This window comes from Schistocerca gregaria, chromosome 7, assembly GCF_023897955.1.
Source record: "Schistocerca gregaria isolate iqSchGreg1 chromosome 7, iqSchGreg1.2, whole genome shotgun sequence".
Lineage (NCBI taxonomy): Eukaryota > Metazoa > Arthropoda > Insecta > Orthoptera > Acrididae > Schistocerca > Schistocerca gregaria.
In genome coordinates this window covers 539,278,062-539,299,168 of record NC_064926.1, presented here as the reverse complement: position 1 = coordinate 539,299,168, position 21,107 = coordinate 539,278,062, and the positions used below count along the sequence as shown (strand labels likewise).

The 21,107-nt window shown below is 37.7% G+C and overlaps 3 protein-coding genes across 34 annotated transcripts in view; 1 reads left to right on the top strand and 2 right to left on the bottom strand.

The window, feature by feature from the left end:
- Window positions 1–7,638: 7,638 nt before the first annotated feature.
- On the bottom strand, window positions 7,639–9,082 carry LOC126282134 (serine--tRNA synthetase-like protein Slimp). Its single transcript, XM_049981634.1, has one exon. It carries the CDS (start codon window positions 9,076–9,078, stop codon window positions 7,744–7,746), a length of 1,335 nt encoding a protein of 444 aa, XP_049837591.1. The 5' UTR covers window positions 9,079–9,082; the 3' UTR covers window positions 7,639–7,743.
- LOC126282135 (zinc finger protein 593 homolog) lies at window positions 7,639–16,922 on the bottom strand. The gene is made up of 3 exons (XM_049981635.1): window positions 16,154–16,922; window positions 15,966–16,066; window positions 7,639–9,335 (listed from the first exon to the last, which is right to left on the bottom strand). The coding sequence occupies exons 1-3, from the start codon at window positions 16,241–16,243 to the stop codon at window positions 9,119–9,121; spliced, it is 408 nt and encodes a 135-aa protein (XP_049837592.1). The 5' UTR covers window positions 16,244–16,922; the 3' UTR covers window positions 7,639–9,118.
- Window positions 16,574–21,107, top strand: part of LOC126282130 (AT-rich interactive domain-containing protein 2-like) — a 287,639-nt gene continuing 283,105 nt past the window's right edge. For 22 of the 32 annotated variants that reach the window (XM_049981632.1, XM_049981631.1, XM_049981629.1 and 19 more), the window contains exons 1-2: window positions 16,953–17,048; window positions 17,164–17,257. In XM_049981632.1, coding sequence (XP_049837589.1) covers window positions 16,957–17,048; window positions 17,164–17,257 — 186 coding nt within the window. In that variant the 5' untranslated portion in view covers window positions 16,953–16,956. Of the gene's footprint in view, window positions 17,049–17,163; window positions 17,258–21,107 lie in introns of all 32 variants that reach the window. The other 10 variants (XM_049981626.1, XM_049981622.1, XM_049981621.1 and 7 more) reach the window with 2 other exon arrangements.

Below are 21,107 nucleotides of genomic sequence, written 5' to 3'. Positions count from 1 at the left end.
GACAGAAAAGCAAGGAAATATGGTAGCACCAGAAACAAATGCATCTTCCACATGTAAGTCAGCCAAAAAGAACTCTGATCCTTGTATAATCAAAGCTTTGCATATGCAGGCCATGTTTGTGTAAGTCACAAAATAACTGTAGACTGACTTACATGCAGTATTTGTTGTATAAACTGCAAAGACTACAGAGGCAAATTTGATTTGATTGAATGTGAAAAATGCCGCAAATGTGTGGCCCATGCAGCGGTCAAAGTATTGATACATCTTAAAACTGCCTCCATTGTGAGCATTCAGATGATGAAATTACGGAGGATAGTGACAAAAGATTACATACTGATAAATCACACACAGAGATTCAATGCACCTTGGAATTATATTTAATGTTTCCTAGGTATTAGTTTTTCTAAGTGGTTTCCCCATATCAGTTCATGCGACATTTGTGTATGACAACTATCTTTTGATTTATTTCCAGTGTATTTAATAATTCTTTGTTATTTTTGTTTGTTCATTAACCAGTTTCAGAGAATACTTAAAGTGAGCCCAGATGCCTTTTTACTTACTTACATGGTAACATAAGCAGCTCTCAAGTTTATAACTCATTTTCATAAAAAATAAAGCAAGGTGTTTTCACTTAGTCCCAAATACAGGGTTTCTTGGAAATCCAAAACAATTTTTAGTACTTTTTGTTTCACTATTTTACAATTTTAATTTGAAATAAGCTAGGTTATCAGTTAGGCCGGTAAACAGCACTTTTTTTTCTTTAATCCTCATAATAAGAATATAATGAGCCACATAAAAAACACACTTGACGAGTGTCCAAATAGTCCTATTTTACAGAATTTCCTGTGAACAACTATTTAGATGACTTGTTGGCAACTGATGGACAAATAACCTCAATGCCATACATCATAATTGAGGGCATGTTTCAGGAAAAACACTGCTCTCCCTACCCTCACCCCCCAACTATACAAAACACCAAACAAATTCCCTCATTTAAAAGGAAAATGTTCAGCTACATGGAAGGTACTGCAAGGACTGCATTACCACCATGTTGTGGGCCATAATACTCTTGATGACAAACCATGTTCCAAGTGACAACACTTCCGACTATTTGAGGCATTGGCATGTGATTATGAGTAAGCACAGTGTTCCACATTGGTTGTTTGGGTTGTCCTGTGCTTTATTTAGAGCAGTCTTTGGCATAGTTATTAGCACCTGCTATATCACGAAAGTGGTTAAAATATTTAAAATTTAAAAAATGGTGGCACAAAATGTTAGCTGAAATCAATCTCTCTCTTTTTCCCCATTCATAGACACAATCCCTCTCAAGCACAAAAAATTGAAGTTGTAAAATAGCAGTGATATTAAAATGAATTATTTAAATACAAATTTGAGAAACAGAACAAAATACTAAAGCAGGATATCAGTAAATTGTGACCAACAGATCTCTTGCAGTATAAATGGCATAGCCAGACGTCATGAGTCCACACTAAAATCTTCTCACAATATCAGCATGAAGTTTATTATGCACCAGTTGATGAAAAAAGTTATTTATTTAACAAAACATGTTTTGGGACTACATTATCAAGTCATACAATGGCTTCATGACAGATAGTATTCTTCACAATAGTTTTTGTAGAAAGTCAGATAAAATAGAATTCTACAACATTTACCTCAAATGTCATTTAAAATGCACTGTGGCATGCCATTGTATGTGGCTGTAAACCGTAAGCACTACAGATTGACGAGTCCTAACATCAAAGAAGGAAGCCGTGTGTTATAGTGTTGGATCCCATGCAGAGACTTGTCACAATCATTTTAGCACACTTCAGTTGGCAACACTAAATGAACTAATTGACAGCACACCCCAAGAGTAACTATGTAATGGTTACAATACTGCTGTAGGGCCCACACTGTATTATTATTATTCCATACCTTTTTGAAAACTTTCTTGCATTGTAAAAGAATAACATTTATTTATTGATGACTAAGTTCATACTATCTGTCCATTATACAATCAGCCATAAATATTTCTTGGGCTGCACTATTCACTCAAGTAGAAAATCAGCTACAAAATCAGTAACTGTGATAATAGATAATGTGGCCACCCCATGTGCTCATCGCCAACTGTCAGTGCATAAACTACCTCCAAGTGACCTAGAAAGTCACTAGTGGCCATACTGGTGCCAGTAACCAGACAAAGCATTGTCAGCAGTCTTCAAATTTCTGGTAGTTAAGAAGTATGGAGTCGAGCAGTCAAATGACATACAAACAGTAGCCCTAAGCATAGTGCACACAATTTAATTAGTTAGTTTTAAATGGGGATGCAGGCTATCATTTATCCTATGTCATTTTTCAAAGAAAATTATTTTCCATTTTAAAGTTTAGTTTAGCTGTAATGCTGATGATTGTGGTGGGAATTGCAGGGGGCTGCCAGCTAATGTCCAATTGCAGTCGGGTAGTGGTCTTGGAAAGGTTGGGAACCACCATCATAGATGCACAACACCTCAACAACAACAACAACATTGCAGCACACAGAGATGGCACATTATCAAGCCTCCTTGGTAATGACGCACAGCATAATGGTGTCTCCTTCCTGTGATTTTGCAACTGGAGAAGGGCATCTTTCATAATACTATTTAATTTTTTGGATATAAATGCTGATCATTTGCAGAACATTAAGGAATCTGAACAGATGAGGAAGTCAGACCCTAATTAGAATTCACTCCTCAGAATAGTGCAAGTCCAGCAACAAATATTCTGAATTCATTGGTAAGCTTGATTCTGAGGACATGATAAAGAGAAAAGTTTGAAGAGACCAAGGTGACACATTGCTTTGACTCATCAGTATATAATTCTTAAAAATCTCTATGATAATTCTAAATACTATAAAATTTAATCTTAAGAAAGCAATATAGCCTAATCTATCAAATGTGAAATTACCCTGGGCACCAACAATAATCACTGCTTAGTTTTGCTCCAGCACTGCATTAGTACATTAATATTGGCTACACACAGAATCCACAGTCAGTTATCAGTCCATTCACCCACAGAACATTTACAAAATGATATCAGATATGTCATCTTAATCAAATATTTGCTTTCTCTGCAAGGATTTATCTGTAATTACAATGTTTTTCCCTATCTGGAAAGTCAAGTTACGACATCAAGCTGACGTTATGCCAAGTTAGCCATAGACAGAGTTTTTTGTGAGCTCTTGAAAGTTATAGACTGTTTTGATGCTCATTTGGATTTGAAACTGATTCCTAAAACTATAAAAAGTCTTATTACAACCCCGTGTTAATAGAATAAATAACTACAAGAACATGTTTACAAAGCTGTGTGGTTATTTTACACACAAATCCCTGGCATTACCTAAGTACTCCCACAGATACGTATCTTTTAAATTTTATTTCACTGTTCATTTCCATTCAGTGTTACTGCCTCTTACTGATGTTCCAGTTAAATTTCTTGCTGTTTTTGAAGTCAATTTATGTTAATAATTATGATTACTTGGAATTATCAGATGGTGTTGATGTTACTCCATTCTTTGATGTCTGGAAAGCCATTGATGTACATAAAAAAAAAACCAACAGAAGTCCTAATATGCTGCCCTGAGGGACTCCTATGTTTATATGAGTATTTGTTAAGAATTTTGCTTTCTACAAAAATATCGCAGTTCCTCTTATTTCTAAAGGTAGTTTTTTATTATTTTTATAATTTTATGGTCAAGAGTATGAAAGACTTGACAGATCTAAAGATGTATCTGTGACACTCTTTCTTGTCTAGTGCATCAAGTACAATTTTTGTAAACTCTATAAGATTGATACTGTACTTCTACTCTGGAAACCACACTGTACTTGCCTGAGAATGTTATATTTATTCAAGTAACTCATTAGTTTGTCTTTCAAAATGTTTTTATTTTATTTTTGAGAATGGTGATGGTAAAAAACAATTCTTTCCCAGTTAATAATCATCACTGATGGTCCTTTTTGCATCGACCATATGCAGTTCAATTTTTCCAACGTCACAGAACCTAACCTACCACTGACAATCATCTTCAATCCTTGCTATGGTCTATGAACATGGGAAATTTTCTGTGTTTCACCTAAACAGACTCTGCATTTTGATTGTTGGGCTTTGAATGACACCCTACTAGAGAATTGCCTGTAAGCAAAATGTGCATCCTTTTCTTCTTTCCTTCAGGGTCAGAATCGCAAAAAGCGTCAGATATTACTCTTTCACAGAATGTCTGAATCCCCCTTCCCTCCCCCTCGCAGCATGGATTTTATTGGTTGGACACGTGCACGTTCTCCCCAGTATTGTCTACAAATGAGGACATTTTACAGTTGTCGTAATGGGGTTTTCCGTCTCTTCTGGTAGTCATCTGAGAAATTCAGACATTTGGCAACTGCTCAAGTCCTGCTGCAAATTTCACCCTTTACCAAATGTCTGTGTTTGTTTTTACCATTTTGAGAGAGTTTTGTTGCTTGTCCAACTCTGCTGCTGTCGCTACCATTACCATTGCCTCTCTTAAACCAAAATGAAACTGTTTTTGGGTCAATGGCCAATTATTGAGGAATTTTGGTGTTGACATTCCATTGCCACAGAGGTCTTGAACCTGGAAATTAACATGTTCACATATTGGTCCCATTTCCTAATGACAGCCATAAGAAAGACGAAAAACACAAAGAGCAGAATACATGTTGTTGTGGTGGTCTTCAGTCCACGGACTGGTTTGATGCAGCTCTCCATGCTATTCTATACTGTGCAAGCATCATCTCCCAGTACCTGCTACAGCCTACATCCTCCTGAATCTGCTTAGTGTATTCACCTCTTGGTCTCCCTCTACAATTTTTACCCTCCACACTGCTCTCCAATACTAAATTGCTGATCCCTTGATGCCTCAAGAACATATCCTACCAACCGATCCCTTCTTCTGGTCAAGTTGTGACACAAATTTCTCTTCTCCCCGATTCTATTCAGTATCTCCTCATTAGTTACATAATCTACCCGTCTAATCTTCAGCATTCTTCTGTAGCACCTCATTCCGAAAGTTTATATTCTCTTCTTGTCTAAACTATTTATCATCCATGTTTCAGTTCCATACATGTTTACACTCCATACCAATACCTTTGGAAAAGACTTCCTAACACTTGCATCTCTACTCGACATTAACAAATTTCTTTTCTTCAGAAATGCTTTCCTTGCCATTGCCAGTCTACAGTTTATATCCTCCTTACTTTGGCCATTATCAGTTATTTTGTTCCCCAAATAGCTAACTCATTTAGCACGTGGCCAGCGGCACCCACAGCAGAGCCTCATGCCTGACACCATGGTCTGGCATTGAAAAACCCATCACTATGTGCGGCAGCCAGTGTGTTTAAGTATTGCTTTGTCATTTGCTCACTACTTCTTTTTTCTGTAAGCAACTTTATCCTGTAAACCTTTTTATAGCTTTGGTAACAATTTAGGAATTCTGACTCACTATGAGATTTTCTTATGGAACTGAAACATTTCAAGGTCTTTGAGGAGTTTCTTATCCTTCTCATTCTTTTCCGTATACACTCCATCGTAGTTTAGATTAACAATGTGGTAGAAAATTCTTGAATTTTGGGGTTTTGAAAAGGTCTTTTGTAGACATGCAGTCTGGTGGACATCTCCTAGGCAGCTTTTACTTTCCTTAATGGGCAGGAATTATCAAGAATGTCCAAGATATTTTACGTCTACAACACAGTTTCCTTGTCTATATCCGTAACATGATTGATAACTAATGCTGAGGTTTTTGTTGCCATTGTTGCACTGTTGACCATCTGAAACATATCAAAGCTGTGCAGAATGGGAATGTTATTTGTTTTATGCACGGTATTTGTATTTACATTTATGTCTCCACTTAAAGATTATCTTGTACTTGGACACTAAAACTTTCTCCGTGACCTCAATTTACTAAAAAGTTTCTGTCTATTTGCATTAGGTAAATAGACTTGCAAAGAGCTGTTTTTTTATGGCAGTAGCTTCTAGTTAAACACCTGCTATTTCAAAGCATTTCTCATTGCGAAGTGTCTAAGGTACATGCAAGTTTAAACTGTGTTCTCTTCTTGATATGATACACAAGATTTTCCCCCCTTTATGGGTATCCTACAATAATAGTTTGCTCTGTCATATCAGGGTTTCTGTTTATCTGCAAAGCTGTGTGCTGATTCAAATTGCTGTGTAGTTTAAAGATTTGAGTTCAACTTGAAACTGCTGTATTATGTTTTGATGGATTATTAGATATATACCAATTCCAATGTCACTTGCCCTTGTAGCTTCTTTCTGAAAGCCACAGAACACCATTATATGGAGGAAAAAAACTTTGTGCTTGGGTCCCAGGAGTGACCAATGGGCTACACCACACTTTTCTATGCTAGGAAGGAGTTGTCTTTGTGTTCAGTTTGCGCATCTTGATATTTTGTAATCCAGTTTAGTAAGTACCAGCTCATGAGAAACTGTTTCTGGATATATTGCCTGCATTTGATACAAACATGCCACCCTGCTTTTGCCATCTAATTTCATTAATATTGCAATTGACTAGATCACTCCAGTTGTTTCACTTCATGTGCCAGTCTTACACAGTTTCTAACTTTTTTTTTCTTTTAAAAGTAATAGGACATGTTACATTGAAATATCTGAAGAATTTGAAGTTATTCCATTTCTCTCCAAATTTTTCAGCACCACACACATCATTCCAAGTCTCAGACTGCAGTGGAGGACTTTTGGTTATTAACCAGTTCTCTAAAGATATTTCACTTATACAGGTTGCATCATAATTAATGGTGTAAACGCATACAGCTGAAAGCACACAATACTAGAAGCAAAAAAAGTCTCAGTAAACATTGGGTCAAAAATGCATACCTCAAGAGCTATTAACAATCATTCCATCTTCGATACTGTTAAACAATCTCTTCTACTTCAGGTTCTTTGCTTTCCATATTTTGGGAACTGGAACTATAGACCAAAAAAAGAAAAAAAGTCCCATAAACGTGCTCTAAAATCCATTCCTTAAGAGCTATGAGCACTTGTTCATCTTTGCTACTTTGAAACACAACTCTTCTAATGATCATGTGCTCGTAACTTTTAAGGTATGCGTTTTGCAGCACATGTTTGCTGGACTTTTTTTATTCTTCTTATTTTGGTCCATACTACCACTTCCTAAAATATGAAAAGCAAAGAACTTGCAGTAGGAGAGATTTGTTTCACAGTATCAAAGATGAAAAACTGCATGTAGCTCTTAAGGTGTGCATTTTCGACCCTACATTTACTGAGACTTTTTTTGCTTCTAGTATCGTGTACTTTCAACTGTATTCATTTACACCATTAATTATGATACACCCTGTATGTATCTTCCCTCATCCCATGCATACTGAGTGAATCATACATAATTAGTGTTTCAATTGTTTGGAAAAGGTGGTGAGAGGAGTTACAATGTATTGCATCAACTCTATTATGTAAATTGGTGTAGATTTGATCTATACGGCTAACAACATCTTTAAGTTGTTTCTGACAAATTACAGTTGCACAGAATATAATTCCTCAGAGGGAAGGCATAGTTTTAAGTAATGCTATGATGAATAGACGGTATTAATTGAACAAGTAATATAAAAAAGGACTTTATCATTTTATTCTGAAAAGATTCTCATTTACAAGTAATAACAGTAACAGCTACATACATTACTAGCCAAAAATACATTTCTGCAGTCTAAATTAAATATTCAAGTCTGAAAAATGTCCATTTTCTAACACACAGCCTAGAAACTTTGGCACAGATAGCACAGTTCCTGACAATACCTGCACAAATTTTTTATCCTTCTCTGGTGTTTCATAATACATAAGCAAACGTTTGCTTATGTAATTATTACACAAAGAAAGATATCCAACTTCTATGAAAGACTTATTGTGTACAGAAAACATCTGAATGCTTGCTCTTAAACTTTCCCATTGCTTGAGTGAGTTGGCAGGGAAAAGCACAATTCTGAAGGGTAGTCCCAGACTCCTGTATATGCCTGTAACAGCTTTTAACGTCCGTTGGAATTCTGCTTTCAGGTCTTTCAGAGTGTCCGAAGTTAACACAAACAATTCCACACATGATGCCTGGCAAGTGTGAAATAATCCTGGCAAACTTTTACTTTGTATGGGACTATATTGTCGACCTACTGTAAAATACCTAACTGGAAGAGAACCTGTGACAATGGTCTTTGCATGACAAGCACAGTATGCAGGCAAAGAAGCACCTCCAACTAAGTGAAGCCTATTATTGATATCTGATACACCCGTGTCACTGTGTTCTATAGTGAACACTGATACTGAATTAATGTGCTTCATTCCACATCCTTCAACTACTATGCTCCTTACAAAGTCAGAGTTACATGTCTCCGCAAATTCTGCTTCGTGAAGTGAATCAGCAAAGTGCTGGAGCAATTTTAATTCATAAACTGCTGCAGCTCCATTTAAATAGTAACAAACTGGACTAAAATACCTCACCAAATCTTGTTTGTTTCCTATCACAGTGTGGCATTCTGAGGCATCCTGGGGTACATTACCAAATTCATACAAAACTTTTTCTTCCATTTCGGGTGTATCACGGTCTAAATCATTTGGCAATGACAAAAACTGCCCAATCGCTTTTTCCTGCATTTCCCAAAATTTCTTAGTTACTTTTTTAATATCATCTCTTAGTGACCTACCTTGAATTTTGAGCTTCTCTATTTCCTGTAAATTATTGTTTTTCTTTAAGGCTTTTGTTATACTGGCTATTTCTATGCGTTTTTGTTCCATACACTCTTTTGTCTGTTCAATAGATCTTAATTTTTCCCACAACTGATGGACGTTATCAACATCAAGATTAAGTTTGCGTAACATAACATTTCTCTTCAGATTTTCTAAACCCTGAAACTTTTCCTCACAATCAAGATGTGGAATCAGAATTGATGCAGTTTTATGTGCTTTATTACCTGTAACAAATAAAGTTGAGCTGCAGTATGTTCGTAATAACATACTGCATCCACATAAAGATTTCATGAAGTGGGAGGCAAATATCATTTTCGATTATGTTTCTAAAGTGTTTACAGAAATGACTATTTTAATCAGTCATTCTGTCACCAGATTCAACATAGGTATCATCTCCTGTACTCTGTGTTTCAATCTTCCTTCTCTTGGGAGGTTGGTACTGGCCTTTGCCAGCAGCTCTCTCCGATTCTTCTACGGTGTATGGTTCCAGTTCAAGAGCTTTCAGCCTACGCTTGTGAACTTTCGTCCGGAAATGATCAGTCAGTGCAGATTCATCAATGAAATACCTCCTGTGAAAAAAATTGAAGGCAACAACGATAAAATTAAAAACAAAGGAGAGAAGAGGTTACAAGTGTTTTATACACGTAACATGGAATTTTTTTAATGATGATACAATCAGAGCATTACATGCATTGAAAATACTGTAAATTAAAACAAGAATTGGCAAATTTCCCTGCAGATGGTTAATTACTAATTTTAAAGAAAATGAATTCATTTTAAGAACAGATTTGCAAAACAGCGAAAGCTGCTGTAATGTGTACTTTTTTATGGGTAACTAGTATCAGTCATGTGCCCATCTTTAAGTCACTTACATAAGAAAAATGTAGAAGAAAAGCATATTCCAAAATAGTTAACTTGGAACTATTGTATATAGCAGATACTCATGGGTACCATTATATCAGGTTAAAGGAAGGTTCCACAGCGTCAAGTACACAATTATTATTAGTTACAGCATCTATGATTTAGGTGAAAATACAAAATGTTTATAGACATTAAAAACACAGTATACATGTTATAGTTACCTGCCACTATACATGCATCAATTATAATTATATGCATTTTCCATTAGTCACTAAATGCACAAATTGACAGTGCATTGCACTTTTCAGCATACTGTCTCACCAAAATTTTAGCAAATAAAACGTATGAAATACTGGAAACATGCATATGTGATGTGACTTTTGTGTACATCTAAAATCTGACTTCATATGTATACTATTGTTTTTAATATATTTATGCTTATTGTATTTTTAGCCGTACCATTTAGATAACTATAACCATTATGTACTTTATGCCACGGAACCTTCTTTTACTATGCTATAGTGACACCCGTAAGTATCTGCTACACACAATAGTTCACCAGAATTAGTTCCACAAAGCTATTTTTTAGACATCTTTGTTATTGTGCACACGATTTAGAGATAATCACTAAATTAAAACTGGATTTCTGTAAATAAAAACACATTACAGCAGCTTTCGGTTGTTTTGTGATGTCATGCTGTAAATACATCCAAGTGATGAATTCACCTTTTCTCTCTTCTTTTACAGGAGAATGTGTGAGGAGTACAGAATGGAATTTCTACCATCCATATAATACACTTCCAAGGATAGAAGCATTGTAAAATAACTAAGATCGATCTTTTTATTGCAATATAACCAATGAGTGGAATTATAGGCACAAGTAAATAATTCTTAAATGTTTCATGTAGGAATAACCAAATCTAACTATGCTTTAAAAAGTGATAAAATACAATGAACGTTTGCATGTCAATTTTTGGCAAATTTGGCTTAGGGTTACGGTTACGGTACACATCAATCAATTTTGGCAAACTTATTTCCGTATTGAAATTCACTGGCTCCACCAATGCTCCAGCAAATTATTACATTCCAAACTAATCTAGTACTCAGGCTATGCTACAAGTCAGTGACAGCACATTTAGTTTTTTTTCCAGTCACCAAATAAATACAAAAATCAGTAAGCAACCTTAAAAATCATAACAACCAGCACAGTAAAAGTTATTCTGGCACTCTCCATATTAAAAACCAGTGTAAACAATCTATTTTCTGCCAAAATAAAACAGATCGAGCAATTTTCTTTGTTTGCATATACTATCTCGTGCTATGACAAACGTCAACAAATAGTCAACATCTATACACAATGGAAGAGCTGTTGAAACTTTAATGCTTTTTAGCACAGAAGTCCCAACAGTACAAAATTTTAGTACAACGCAGGAAGATCTGCAAAGGGTTGACACTTGATGCAGAGATTGACAGTTGATCCTCAACAAAAACAAATATAACATGTGACACATAAATGGACAAAAATATCCGTTATTGTATGATTAGAAAATTGCTGTGCAATCACTAAAAGCAGTCACACCCACTAAATATACGATGATGCATGCACAGACAGCTATTTAAAGTGGAACAAATACACAAAAACTAATTGCAAACAAGGCAGATATACATTGAGAGAGCCCACAGAAAGTGCAGTTCATCCACGAAGGAGGTAGCTTTCAAAACCCTCATTGCACTGATACTTTAATATTGCCCATCAGTCTGGGATCCATACCAGAAAGGCTTGATAGAGGAAATAAGATGATCCTAAGAAGAGCAGTGCATTTTCTGAACGCCTTATTATATAAGCATTAAAACATCGAGGGGATGCTCTGCCAACCCCAGTGGCAAATGTGCAAGGTAGATTCTGCATCACTGTGTTTTACCGTTAAAGATCAAGAACTGACATTCTAATAATAGTCAACCAACTGCTTTTGCCTACATCTCTCACAAAAACACCATGAAGGCAAAATCAGAGAGATTCAAGCTTGCATGGAGAATTACCACCACAGTTCTTCTCTTGCTATTGCCAGTCCACATTTTATATCCCCTCTACTTTCACCACTGTCAGTTATTTTGCTGTCCAAATAGTGAAACTTGTCTATTACTTTAATGCCTCATTCCCAAAACTAATTCCCTCAGTATCTACTGACTTAATTTGACTGCACTCCATAATAGGAAAGGTGGAAGAGACAGTGGTCATAAAATACCCTCTGCAACACATGGATTACAGAGTAATAATGCATATGCAGATATAAGACATAGCCAGCTGATGAATAACAACTAGCCTGTAGAAAGAAAAATAATAAATGACAACAGCTGTCATAAAGTTTATATGCTTATTTTAGTCCTTAGGTGGCCAACTAAATAAATTAGTATAGATGACAATGGTGGTAATAATAATAATGATGATAATAAAGGTAATGTGATTGTAGGTTACATAACATTCAGTACCAAGTAACTAACTGTGGACTAAAATAATACATACAAAGGATTCCAACTTTTCTGCCTTAAAAGAAAGTTGTTGACAATTACAATTTACCAAGACGTAACCACAGAATAACCATGTTCTGACATCGCTGCAAATTCATTGAGATATCTCACGGAACACAGATATATGGTCAGGAAGTTTGAAAATCCACGTTCAGATGAACAAAAATTTCAGGACATCAGACAACTACAATACAATGCCGCAAGATATGAGCCTGTAATAGCTATAAATGGAGAGGTCTTGAAGTGCAAAACCAGTCATGGTGGTTTTTATTTTAACAGAATTAAAAGCAAATTTTTGGGCTGCTGCTATATTAGTTGAATGTCTCAAATCAATCAACTCCTATGAATACCTCATCATTACAATTTGTAGGGCTGTGAAATGGAATGATTACGCTGGCTCAACTTTTGATTCATTGGTAGGATACAGGAAAAATGTAGTCAGTCTACTACGGAGATTGCTTACTAATCACTTGTGCATCCCACCTTACAATATTGCTCAATTGTTTGGGACCTAAGCCAAATAGGACTATCATGCAATATTGACACAGTTAACAGGATGAACCAATACCGGAGCCCTGCTTCATCCTGTAATGTAACGATGATGTGGCACATAATGCAATGCTGATGTGGCAAACAGAAAAGCACTGGAACACAGACAATATTTCTTTTGCACTTGTATTAGTCTCTGGGAAGTATGTTGTGGTGACAGACTAATCTGCAGCATAGCCTGAAGTCATGGTTAGGATGAAAGGCAGCAGTTTGGTTGAGCCATTGAATATATACAAAAGAATGCAGTAAGATGGCCACAGATTTATTCGGTTCATCGAGAAGCATCATGGAAACGTTGAAAAAAGTGAATTTGCAGAAGCTTGAAGATAGATGTCAATTGTCCCATGGATGCCTACTTACCAAGTGAGTGCAGAATCTAGAGCTATTTTCATCATCCTATACAATTAGGTGACAAAAAGCATGGGATACCTCCTAATATTGTGTTGGACCTCCTTTTCTCTGGGATAATGCCCAAGTCAATATAGCATGGTCTCAACATGTCACTGGAAGATCCTTGCGGAAATATTGAGTCACGCTGCTTCTATAACAATAGATAATTGCACAAGTGTTGCCCTTGAAGGATATTCTGCACGGACTGACATCTGCATTATGTCCTGTGTCAGGCAATCTAGCTGACCAAATTATTTGCTCGAATTGTCCAGAACTTTCTTCAAAACCAATTGGGAATAACTGTGGCCCAGTGCGCATTGACAATCGGTAACAATTCCATTGTTGTTTGGCAGCATGAAATCCATGAATGGCTGCAAATGATCTTCAAGAAGCTGAACGTAACCATTTCCATTCCACACAAACACAGCATACACCTGCCTGCATAGTGTCTTGTTGACAATTCGGTTCCATGGCTTCGTGTTTCTGCGCCACACTCGAACCCTACCATCAGCTCTTACCAACTGAAATAATGACTTATCTGATCACGTCATAGTTTTCCAGCTGTCTAGGGTCCAACACATATGGTTGCAAGCCCAGGAGAGGCACTACAGGTGATGATGTGCTGTTAGCAAAGGCACTCACATCAGTCGTCAGCTGCCACAGTCCTTGAACACCAAACTGTCCTAATGGATATGTTCACATACATCTGACATTGATTTCTGCAGTTATTTCATACACTGCTGCTTGTCTGTCAGGAGTGAGAATTCTATGCAGACACCACTGCTCTCAGTTGCCTGAAATTTGGTGTGTCTGCACACTCCTAAGACTATGGATCTCTGAATATTTAAGTCCTTAATTATCTCCGAAATGGAATGTCCCAAGAGTCTAGCTCTAACTACCATTCTACATTCAAAGCCTGTTAATTCCGGTCACACGACCATAATCACATCAGTCACTTTTTCACATGAATCACCTGAGTACAAATAACAGCTCCACCAATGCACTGCTCTTTCATACCTTGTGTACACAATACTACCTCCATCTCTATATGTGCATATTGCTATCCCGTGATTTTTGTCACCCAGTGTATATTGTTCCTGCAGGAAATGCGCAGACAATATCACACTCATTTTAGCATTCACAGTGGCATTTAAACGGTCTTTCTTTATAGTGAAATTTAAGGAGTCACTCTTTCTACACTCCAACCATGATTGGAATGGGAGGAAACCACAAAATCTGATACCACAAAGGCACAGACGAGGGAGAGATGGGAAAGAGATTAGCAATCTCTATGTATACATTCACAACCACTACCTGTCCTCTAGTACTTCTGGAATCATCAAGAACATTTTTTTAGAATACTACTGTAACTCCAATACTCAGTGTTTTCATTGTGTCAGTAATATATTCATTACTTTAATTAATATGTGTATACATAGAGCTTTTCCTTAAGCTCTATGAGGACGACATGAGCACTGCTTCATCACTCATTCTAGCACTAATACAACACATTGAAATGGGTCATTATATACAACAGTGGTTATTACAATGCTATGGCACATAGCAATGTTTTTCTGTAAAGACACAGAACACTACAGACATTTACCGATTTTCAATTACAGAATTAAATATTCAAACAAAAATTTGCTTATAGTAGGAAGGTAATACAAGTACTTAGTATTTATTTTTAATGTCTATATTTGAACAGTTGAAAACATCTGCTGACTGAAGTGGCATAATCATTACTTCACTGAACTTCAAGAGGTCACCAATCCACTATTTATTTCTCAGTGGTGGGAAAAGAAAGTGTGCTTCAGACGTAAACTTAACTGTCACTAACTCCTCCAGATACAACAGCAATCTAAGGTTGTTTACACAGCATTCATTACAGGTATCAAATAATTACTTCCTAATTAAGTTGTAAGAGTGCACTTTTAGCTTGTGTAAGAAGTTCAATTAATAACACCATGTAAAAATCTGCTCTAAGTTATCAAGCAGTATGTATACCATTAGTTCAGGGAGGTGGGTGTGGGGAAATGATTTAGGAATCAGCAGCAGGTGCCCTGGATGAAAGCAGTAATGTAGAGCAAAACTATGTTAGTTATGCGGAGCACATAGTGTGTATCTCAGATAACGTTCTACAATAGGAGCCAACAGAGTAAGACTGCGCAGTTGTTCAGACGAAGACCTCATATTTAGCAGGTTTCAGTTACTTTGTTCAGACACCTTGATCTGGTTCTCCTAAATCTATATGGAAACTACTGGAATGGATTCTTCATCAGTGCTGTGCCTGACCACCTCTCCTATACACATGAATCACTGCCATAACCTCATAAAAGCATACGTGTATATTGTGATTTATTAGTGTGTGTGTGTGTTTTATGCTATTAATTTTCAGTCTCCTAAGATGACAACTCTTATATCATTGCAAAATTAACGCTGGATAAATAAATGTATTCAATCATTAATATGAAATCATCTACACGACTTCTGAGTAACCTGCTACTCTATTTCTGCCTTTTCATTTTTCACAATAATAGTGGAGATGATGACTGATGAAAATTTATTTCTGGGCACTTTTAAGGCAATATTTACATCGTAATTAAATTTCCTCCAAAGTTACTATACGATCTTCATGTCATTCAACTTTGGTTACTACATACACAAAGATAGCCCAAATTTATCATATTACACATTAATTTTCGCAACCTTGTAGACTTAAAAAGCATAGCAACTTCGTTGTTTAATTTTAAACATTTCAGTCATCTGAGTTCAACTGTGTACACATTAAAAACTGCAATACAAAAACTACTAATATTCTAAACAATACGCATTTCTAGCGGCATGCAACTACTGAGAATGTTACTCACGCGCAATGCAAACAATAAAACTGTGCATTTCCAGGTTTATCCAAATCTATTTCTTGATTTAGTAGCAGTTTTGCATTCTTTTCTTTCATATCCTCGTCAATCTGCAATTACAACCACGTGCCATGGTTTAATTTTTAATAGTCATTTTTCCATCAATAACCTTAAAAGACAAACTGACGCTTACTAACCTCATCAAGGTCTTTCGTTCGGCGCTTCGTTCTCCATTTCTTCTTCACATGTGTATCGCCTTTATGATATTTTTTCCTTTTATAAGTCATTGTTTGGCTTCGAAATACTTCAGCGTGTCTGACGATATCACAAAAATTCACAAAATCAGTAACTCTTCACAGAGGCTATAATTGCTACTGACATCTGTGTTCAGTGTACGAACTATAATTTCATCGCGCTCTGTACGCCGAGACGGGAATCGACGTTATGGACGCGTTGCTTGATGTCGTAGCGTTACTAACGGTGGGGTTTAATTAGACCTAGACAAGTTTTATAACACAAATTCATTGCAAACTACATTTTAAAGTAGAAATAACTTGTATCTGAGTATCTATCCGCCGTCTTTGGGCGTAATGGCCGACGCCATTTTGGCTTGCAGTGACATTACACATAGGAAGAAACGTGCCGTTACGTGTATGTAACATTTTTGGTGCATTTTTGTGATTATTTTGGTGCAAAGTACTAAACTGTGCGCCATGGAAAAGTTACGGACAACGTGTGAGTGGTTGTGCCGTGTACTGGACTCGTGCTGTGTGCTTAATATCGGACAGAAGTAAGTTGCAACATTGGGAGTTGGAAATCCAGTCAACCCTACGTCTGCGGGAGTCGAACAATACCCTTCGTCGGTTGAGCCCCAACTGCTATCTTACCGTGGTGTATCTGCTCTTCGCTGCGACTACGTCACGCGTATCGGGACTCTAAATGGATTCACGTAGCGTAGTAACACGTGTGGTGCAATAAACAAGAGTGTTTCAGTGTTAATATGGCCAAAATTCTTAACAAGGACCCAGTCACATACCAACGGGAACGTGACAGTTTCATTCGAGAACTTAGGCAATTCCACGAAAGCCGTGGGTAAGTGTACTTTTATTTAAAATTTATTGAGCATCTTTGTATGTTTGTTTGGGTTTCGCATGTATCTATGTTAAGTTATTCATCGTAATACATTATAATGTCTTGTTGTTTTCAGGACTCCATTTCGTAAAATACCGAAGATTAACGGCCATGAAATAGACTTATATCTTCTTTATGTACTGGTTACAGCTCACGGAGGATGGATAAAGGTGAGTATACTAAGCAGAACGTGGCATTGTGTTTGTATTTACTTTGCGGTGCATATCTGAAGCGGACTTCGGTTGTTTGATACATTATTATTGATCATCAGTTTGTTTTGGCTAGTGTGGTATAATGTTTATATAGCAGTAATGTGCTTAAAATGTGTGATATTTTTTAATTATTACGTGTTTGATGTTACTGCCGTATAGTTGGTACTGCTTTCTGAATTCTGTTCCTTTTCCTTTATTTTCTCGTTTCGTTGATTTTATTTTTTTTTCTTCAAATTTTAACTTGAAGGCCTACTTGTTCGGGAATTTTTGTTAATTGTGTATTTGTGGCCCATGGACTTGCAGCGTGTGTCGAATACAGCGTTTGTAATACTAAAAATATTTGTTTCCCTCTCTGTTTCAAGAATTGTAGCGAATGCAATCTTGAGTTATGTATATTTTGACTGAACGTGGTACATTTTTTCTATGCTGAAGTGGAATTAGAAATATTTGATTTCTTAGCTTGAGTGGCCATAAGTAGGGGAAATTTTTTATTTAGATAACCACAGTTATTGTAAGATTATTTCAGATAAATCGTTTGACAAACTCTCTGTGTACTTCTACCCAGACCGTAAACATGGCGTATCGTGTATATTAGAGTAATTTCACTCCATATTCCAGTTGGCAGGAAAGTAAAGTTAGTTTACTTCCTGTAGAAACGTTCTAAGCTGTCATTGTTACCGAAAGATCGTAAACTTATGTGGCTGCTGTTGTGCGATCCAGCTATTAAAACCGATCCAGGATTAAAGTTAGGAAAACATTTTGCCTTTGCAAAAGGCATTGATTATGGAATTGATATTATTTGCAGCTGGGATCATTACATAATATAGGACTAGATCTCACAGCAAAAGTGAACTGGAGGGATGCGAAGCAGGTAGTGGATGTTGCTGTGTCTATCCCTAGGCTGGGCGTCTGTTGAATACAGAGCTGTGTGTGACAGCGCTGCGGGGTTGTTTTTGGTGGTCGCGTGTTCGCCACCACGTGCTCCCTCCCCCTCCGACTGACTGTTGAAGGTGGAGTGACGCAAGGTCATGGTTCACCTCCCACCACCAACACTCCGCCCCTCCCGCGCCCCCCACCCTTCGGGTGACTGAGGAAGCTGGCGCGTATGTGATGTGGTCCGTTTGCGTGCGGGATTCCTGGTTAACGTTCAGGAGTGGGAAAACTAGTTAGCATACACAAAAGACTACAATTCCGTAAGAAATGACAGCCCGAAAACAAGTTTTGGCTAGGGACTGAAGCGGTGTTGAGAACTTCATTCCGAGCACAAAAGAGACAATTTTCCTTGAAGATTTCCCTTCGCCGTGTTAACGGTGCATCCATCTACCTAAAGCGCATCGAAAATGTATTTGATGACCGTGGACATAAATAGGAAACAGCTCGGATCTGGGTGCACTGATAGAAGGATGGGCGTCTTCTGTCGAACACATCAACCTGTTGAGGGAAAGTTGATTATATAGAAATTTAGGCAAAATTAACTTTCGTATTCCGCCCAACCCTTCGGTTCTACTTACGTCGTGATGCGTCTCTTGTCTTACATAGAGTCGACATTTTTAATAAGTTTAAAAAAAAATGACTCTGAGCACTATGGCACTCAACATCTTAGGTCATAAGTCCCCTAGAACTTAGAACTACTTAAACCTAACTAACCTAAGGACATCACACACACCCATGCCCGAGGCAGGATTCGAACCTGCGACCGTAGCAGCCCCGCGGTTCCGGACTGCAGCGCCAGAACCGCACGGCCACCGCGGCCGGCTTTAATAAGTTTATTTCAGCCCAATGTCACCACACAGTCACCACTCATCTGATTGTATTAAATATGGAACTGAGGCTGGTTTTTTTCTTCGTGCTGTTCTTGTGAAACACGTTTTCGCAAAAGTAGTAATCGTAAGGAAGAAGGATCAGAGAAAATCTCGATCAAGATTATAACATGTGAACCACTAACTGATCAGGACATTGCTGAGGTAATTGCCCTGCATTCACTCCATGTGATACAGGGAAGCCAAACCGGTGCTCATCAGTAAGAAATTGGGATCGCACATGCATTCGTATTGCCTCACTCCCTGAACACTCTCTCTCTCTCTCTCTCTCTCTCTCTATCCGGAGAAAAGCTGCGACATAATACCATTAATTTGACTGTGATCTGATCGCCATGTTGCACAGGCAATGATCTTATCAGAAACGATGCTTTTGTACGTGATAAGGGATCTGACATTTCAGTTTCATAATATCTCAGCGTACATTAAGCCAGCTAGAAGGCATGAAGATATCTTTTCGCAACAGAAAATATGCTTTCAGTGCAAAACAGACTTTGGTATATGCGGCAGAGCCAGTTAAGTTCTCGTCTATTTGTATGTTATTTTGATAACATGTTGAATGCAACCCGGAGTACGTTTGCATGACTTGTCGAGAACTGCGTAACTTATATGATTTTATGTACAGCGAGACGTGTTTCTTAAAGCATCATTTTGGAATGTACAGTTTGCCTGTTAACAAAACGTCTACGTCGTTTGATGCATCTCCAAGCGCGCGCGCGCGTTGTCCTAGCACACCTGTTCCAACAGGTTTGGCGCCTTTTCTAAAGTGCTGCGCGCGCGCGGGCGAACATGCGCAGCTCCGTGTCGGCAGAAGTGTGCACTTGGTGATTTTGGCAATTCAATGTTCGCTCCTTATTCTGTGCGATCTTTGGCCACGGAACGAACCCTACATTCTTGTTGCTCCGCATTGTGGAGGTTTTTTCTGGTCTTCATTTATTTCAACACCATTGTCAAAAGATGAAAGCGCCAAGTCGTAAACAGTTTTATTTCTGTACCTCGTATCATTTGTGAAATTGTCTGCTTTTCGCATACTAAAGTTGAATGGCTACGTCGCAATGATAGCTTGCTTTTAGAGCCATCGAAGATTCCGTAAATTGAAAAAGCTCACTTCTGCAATTGGAACAGCTTTAAGCTATAACGATTCAGGTGAACATTTTGTGTCAGTGGCATCGCGTAATAGGATCACATTACTGGTCCAACAGTAACCAGATTCTATAAGATATTGGTGGTGTCATGTAATTTAGGAAATCCAACATTCACGACTTAACCATTCAGAGGCTACGGATACATGGTATAAGGAATGTAATCAAATGGCTCTGAGCACTATGGGACTTAACATCTATGGTCATCAGTCCCCTAGAACTTAGAACTACTTAAACCTAAGGACATCACAGAACACCCAGTCACCACGAGGCAGAGAAAATTCCTGACCCCGCCGGGAATCGAACCCGGGCGTGGGAAGGGAGAACGCTACCGCACGACCACGAGCTGCGGACGAATGTAATCCTGATAATAAACAGTTCTACTCAATTGTAAGCACTATAGTGAGATCTTGAATTTTTCGTAAATGGTTCACTTTTTAAGGTAATTGATTTGTATGAGGACGTGAATAGTTCAGAATGCCAGAGCTCATGTCAGCACAATTGCGGAGAAGTGCCTAGGAGGTGCCAGATTAACATTTATTATCCTTAAGAGCTGAAAGTTCCATAACACTTTGTTTCTGTGGGTAAAATACAGGGTGACAATAATTGAACTATATGAAATAAAATCGGCATAACTTCTGAACGGTTTCTGTAGGACGCTCAAACTGCACGGTTGGCCGCGGGGCACGGAGGGAATTAGTATGCACTGTATGGCTTGGTTTAGCGACGAAACCCACTTTCATTTGGATGGGCTCGCCAAGTAAGTAGCTTTACATTTGGGAGACTGGGAATCCGCATTTCGCGATAGAGAAGTCTCTTCAGCCTCAACAGGTGACCGTGTGGTGTGCA

Excerpts from the sequence above, each read along its gene's own strand:
- LOC126282134 (XM_049981634.1), bottom strand. The coding sequence starts at position 9,078 with ATGATATTTGCCTCCCACTTCATGAAATCTTTATGTGGATGCAGTATG.
- LOC126282135 (XM_049981635.1), bottom strand. The coding sequence starts at position 16,243 with ATGACTTATAAAAGGAAAAAATATCATAAAGGCGATACACATGTGAAG. Across the intron at positions 16,067-16,153 it reads GAACGAAAGACCTTGATGAG|ATTGACGAGGATATGAAAGA; the intron begins GTTAGTAAGCGT and ends TTGTAATTGCAG. Across the intron at positions 9,336-15,965 it reads TTTTATTGTTTGCATTGCGC|GAGGTATTTCATTGATGAAT; the intron begins GTGAGTAACATT and ends TTTTTTTCACAG.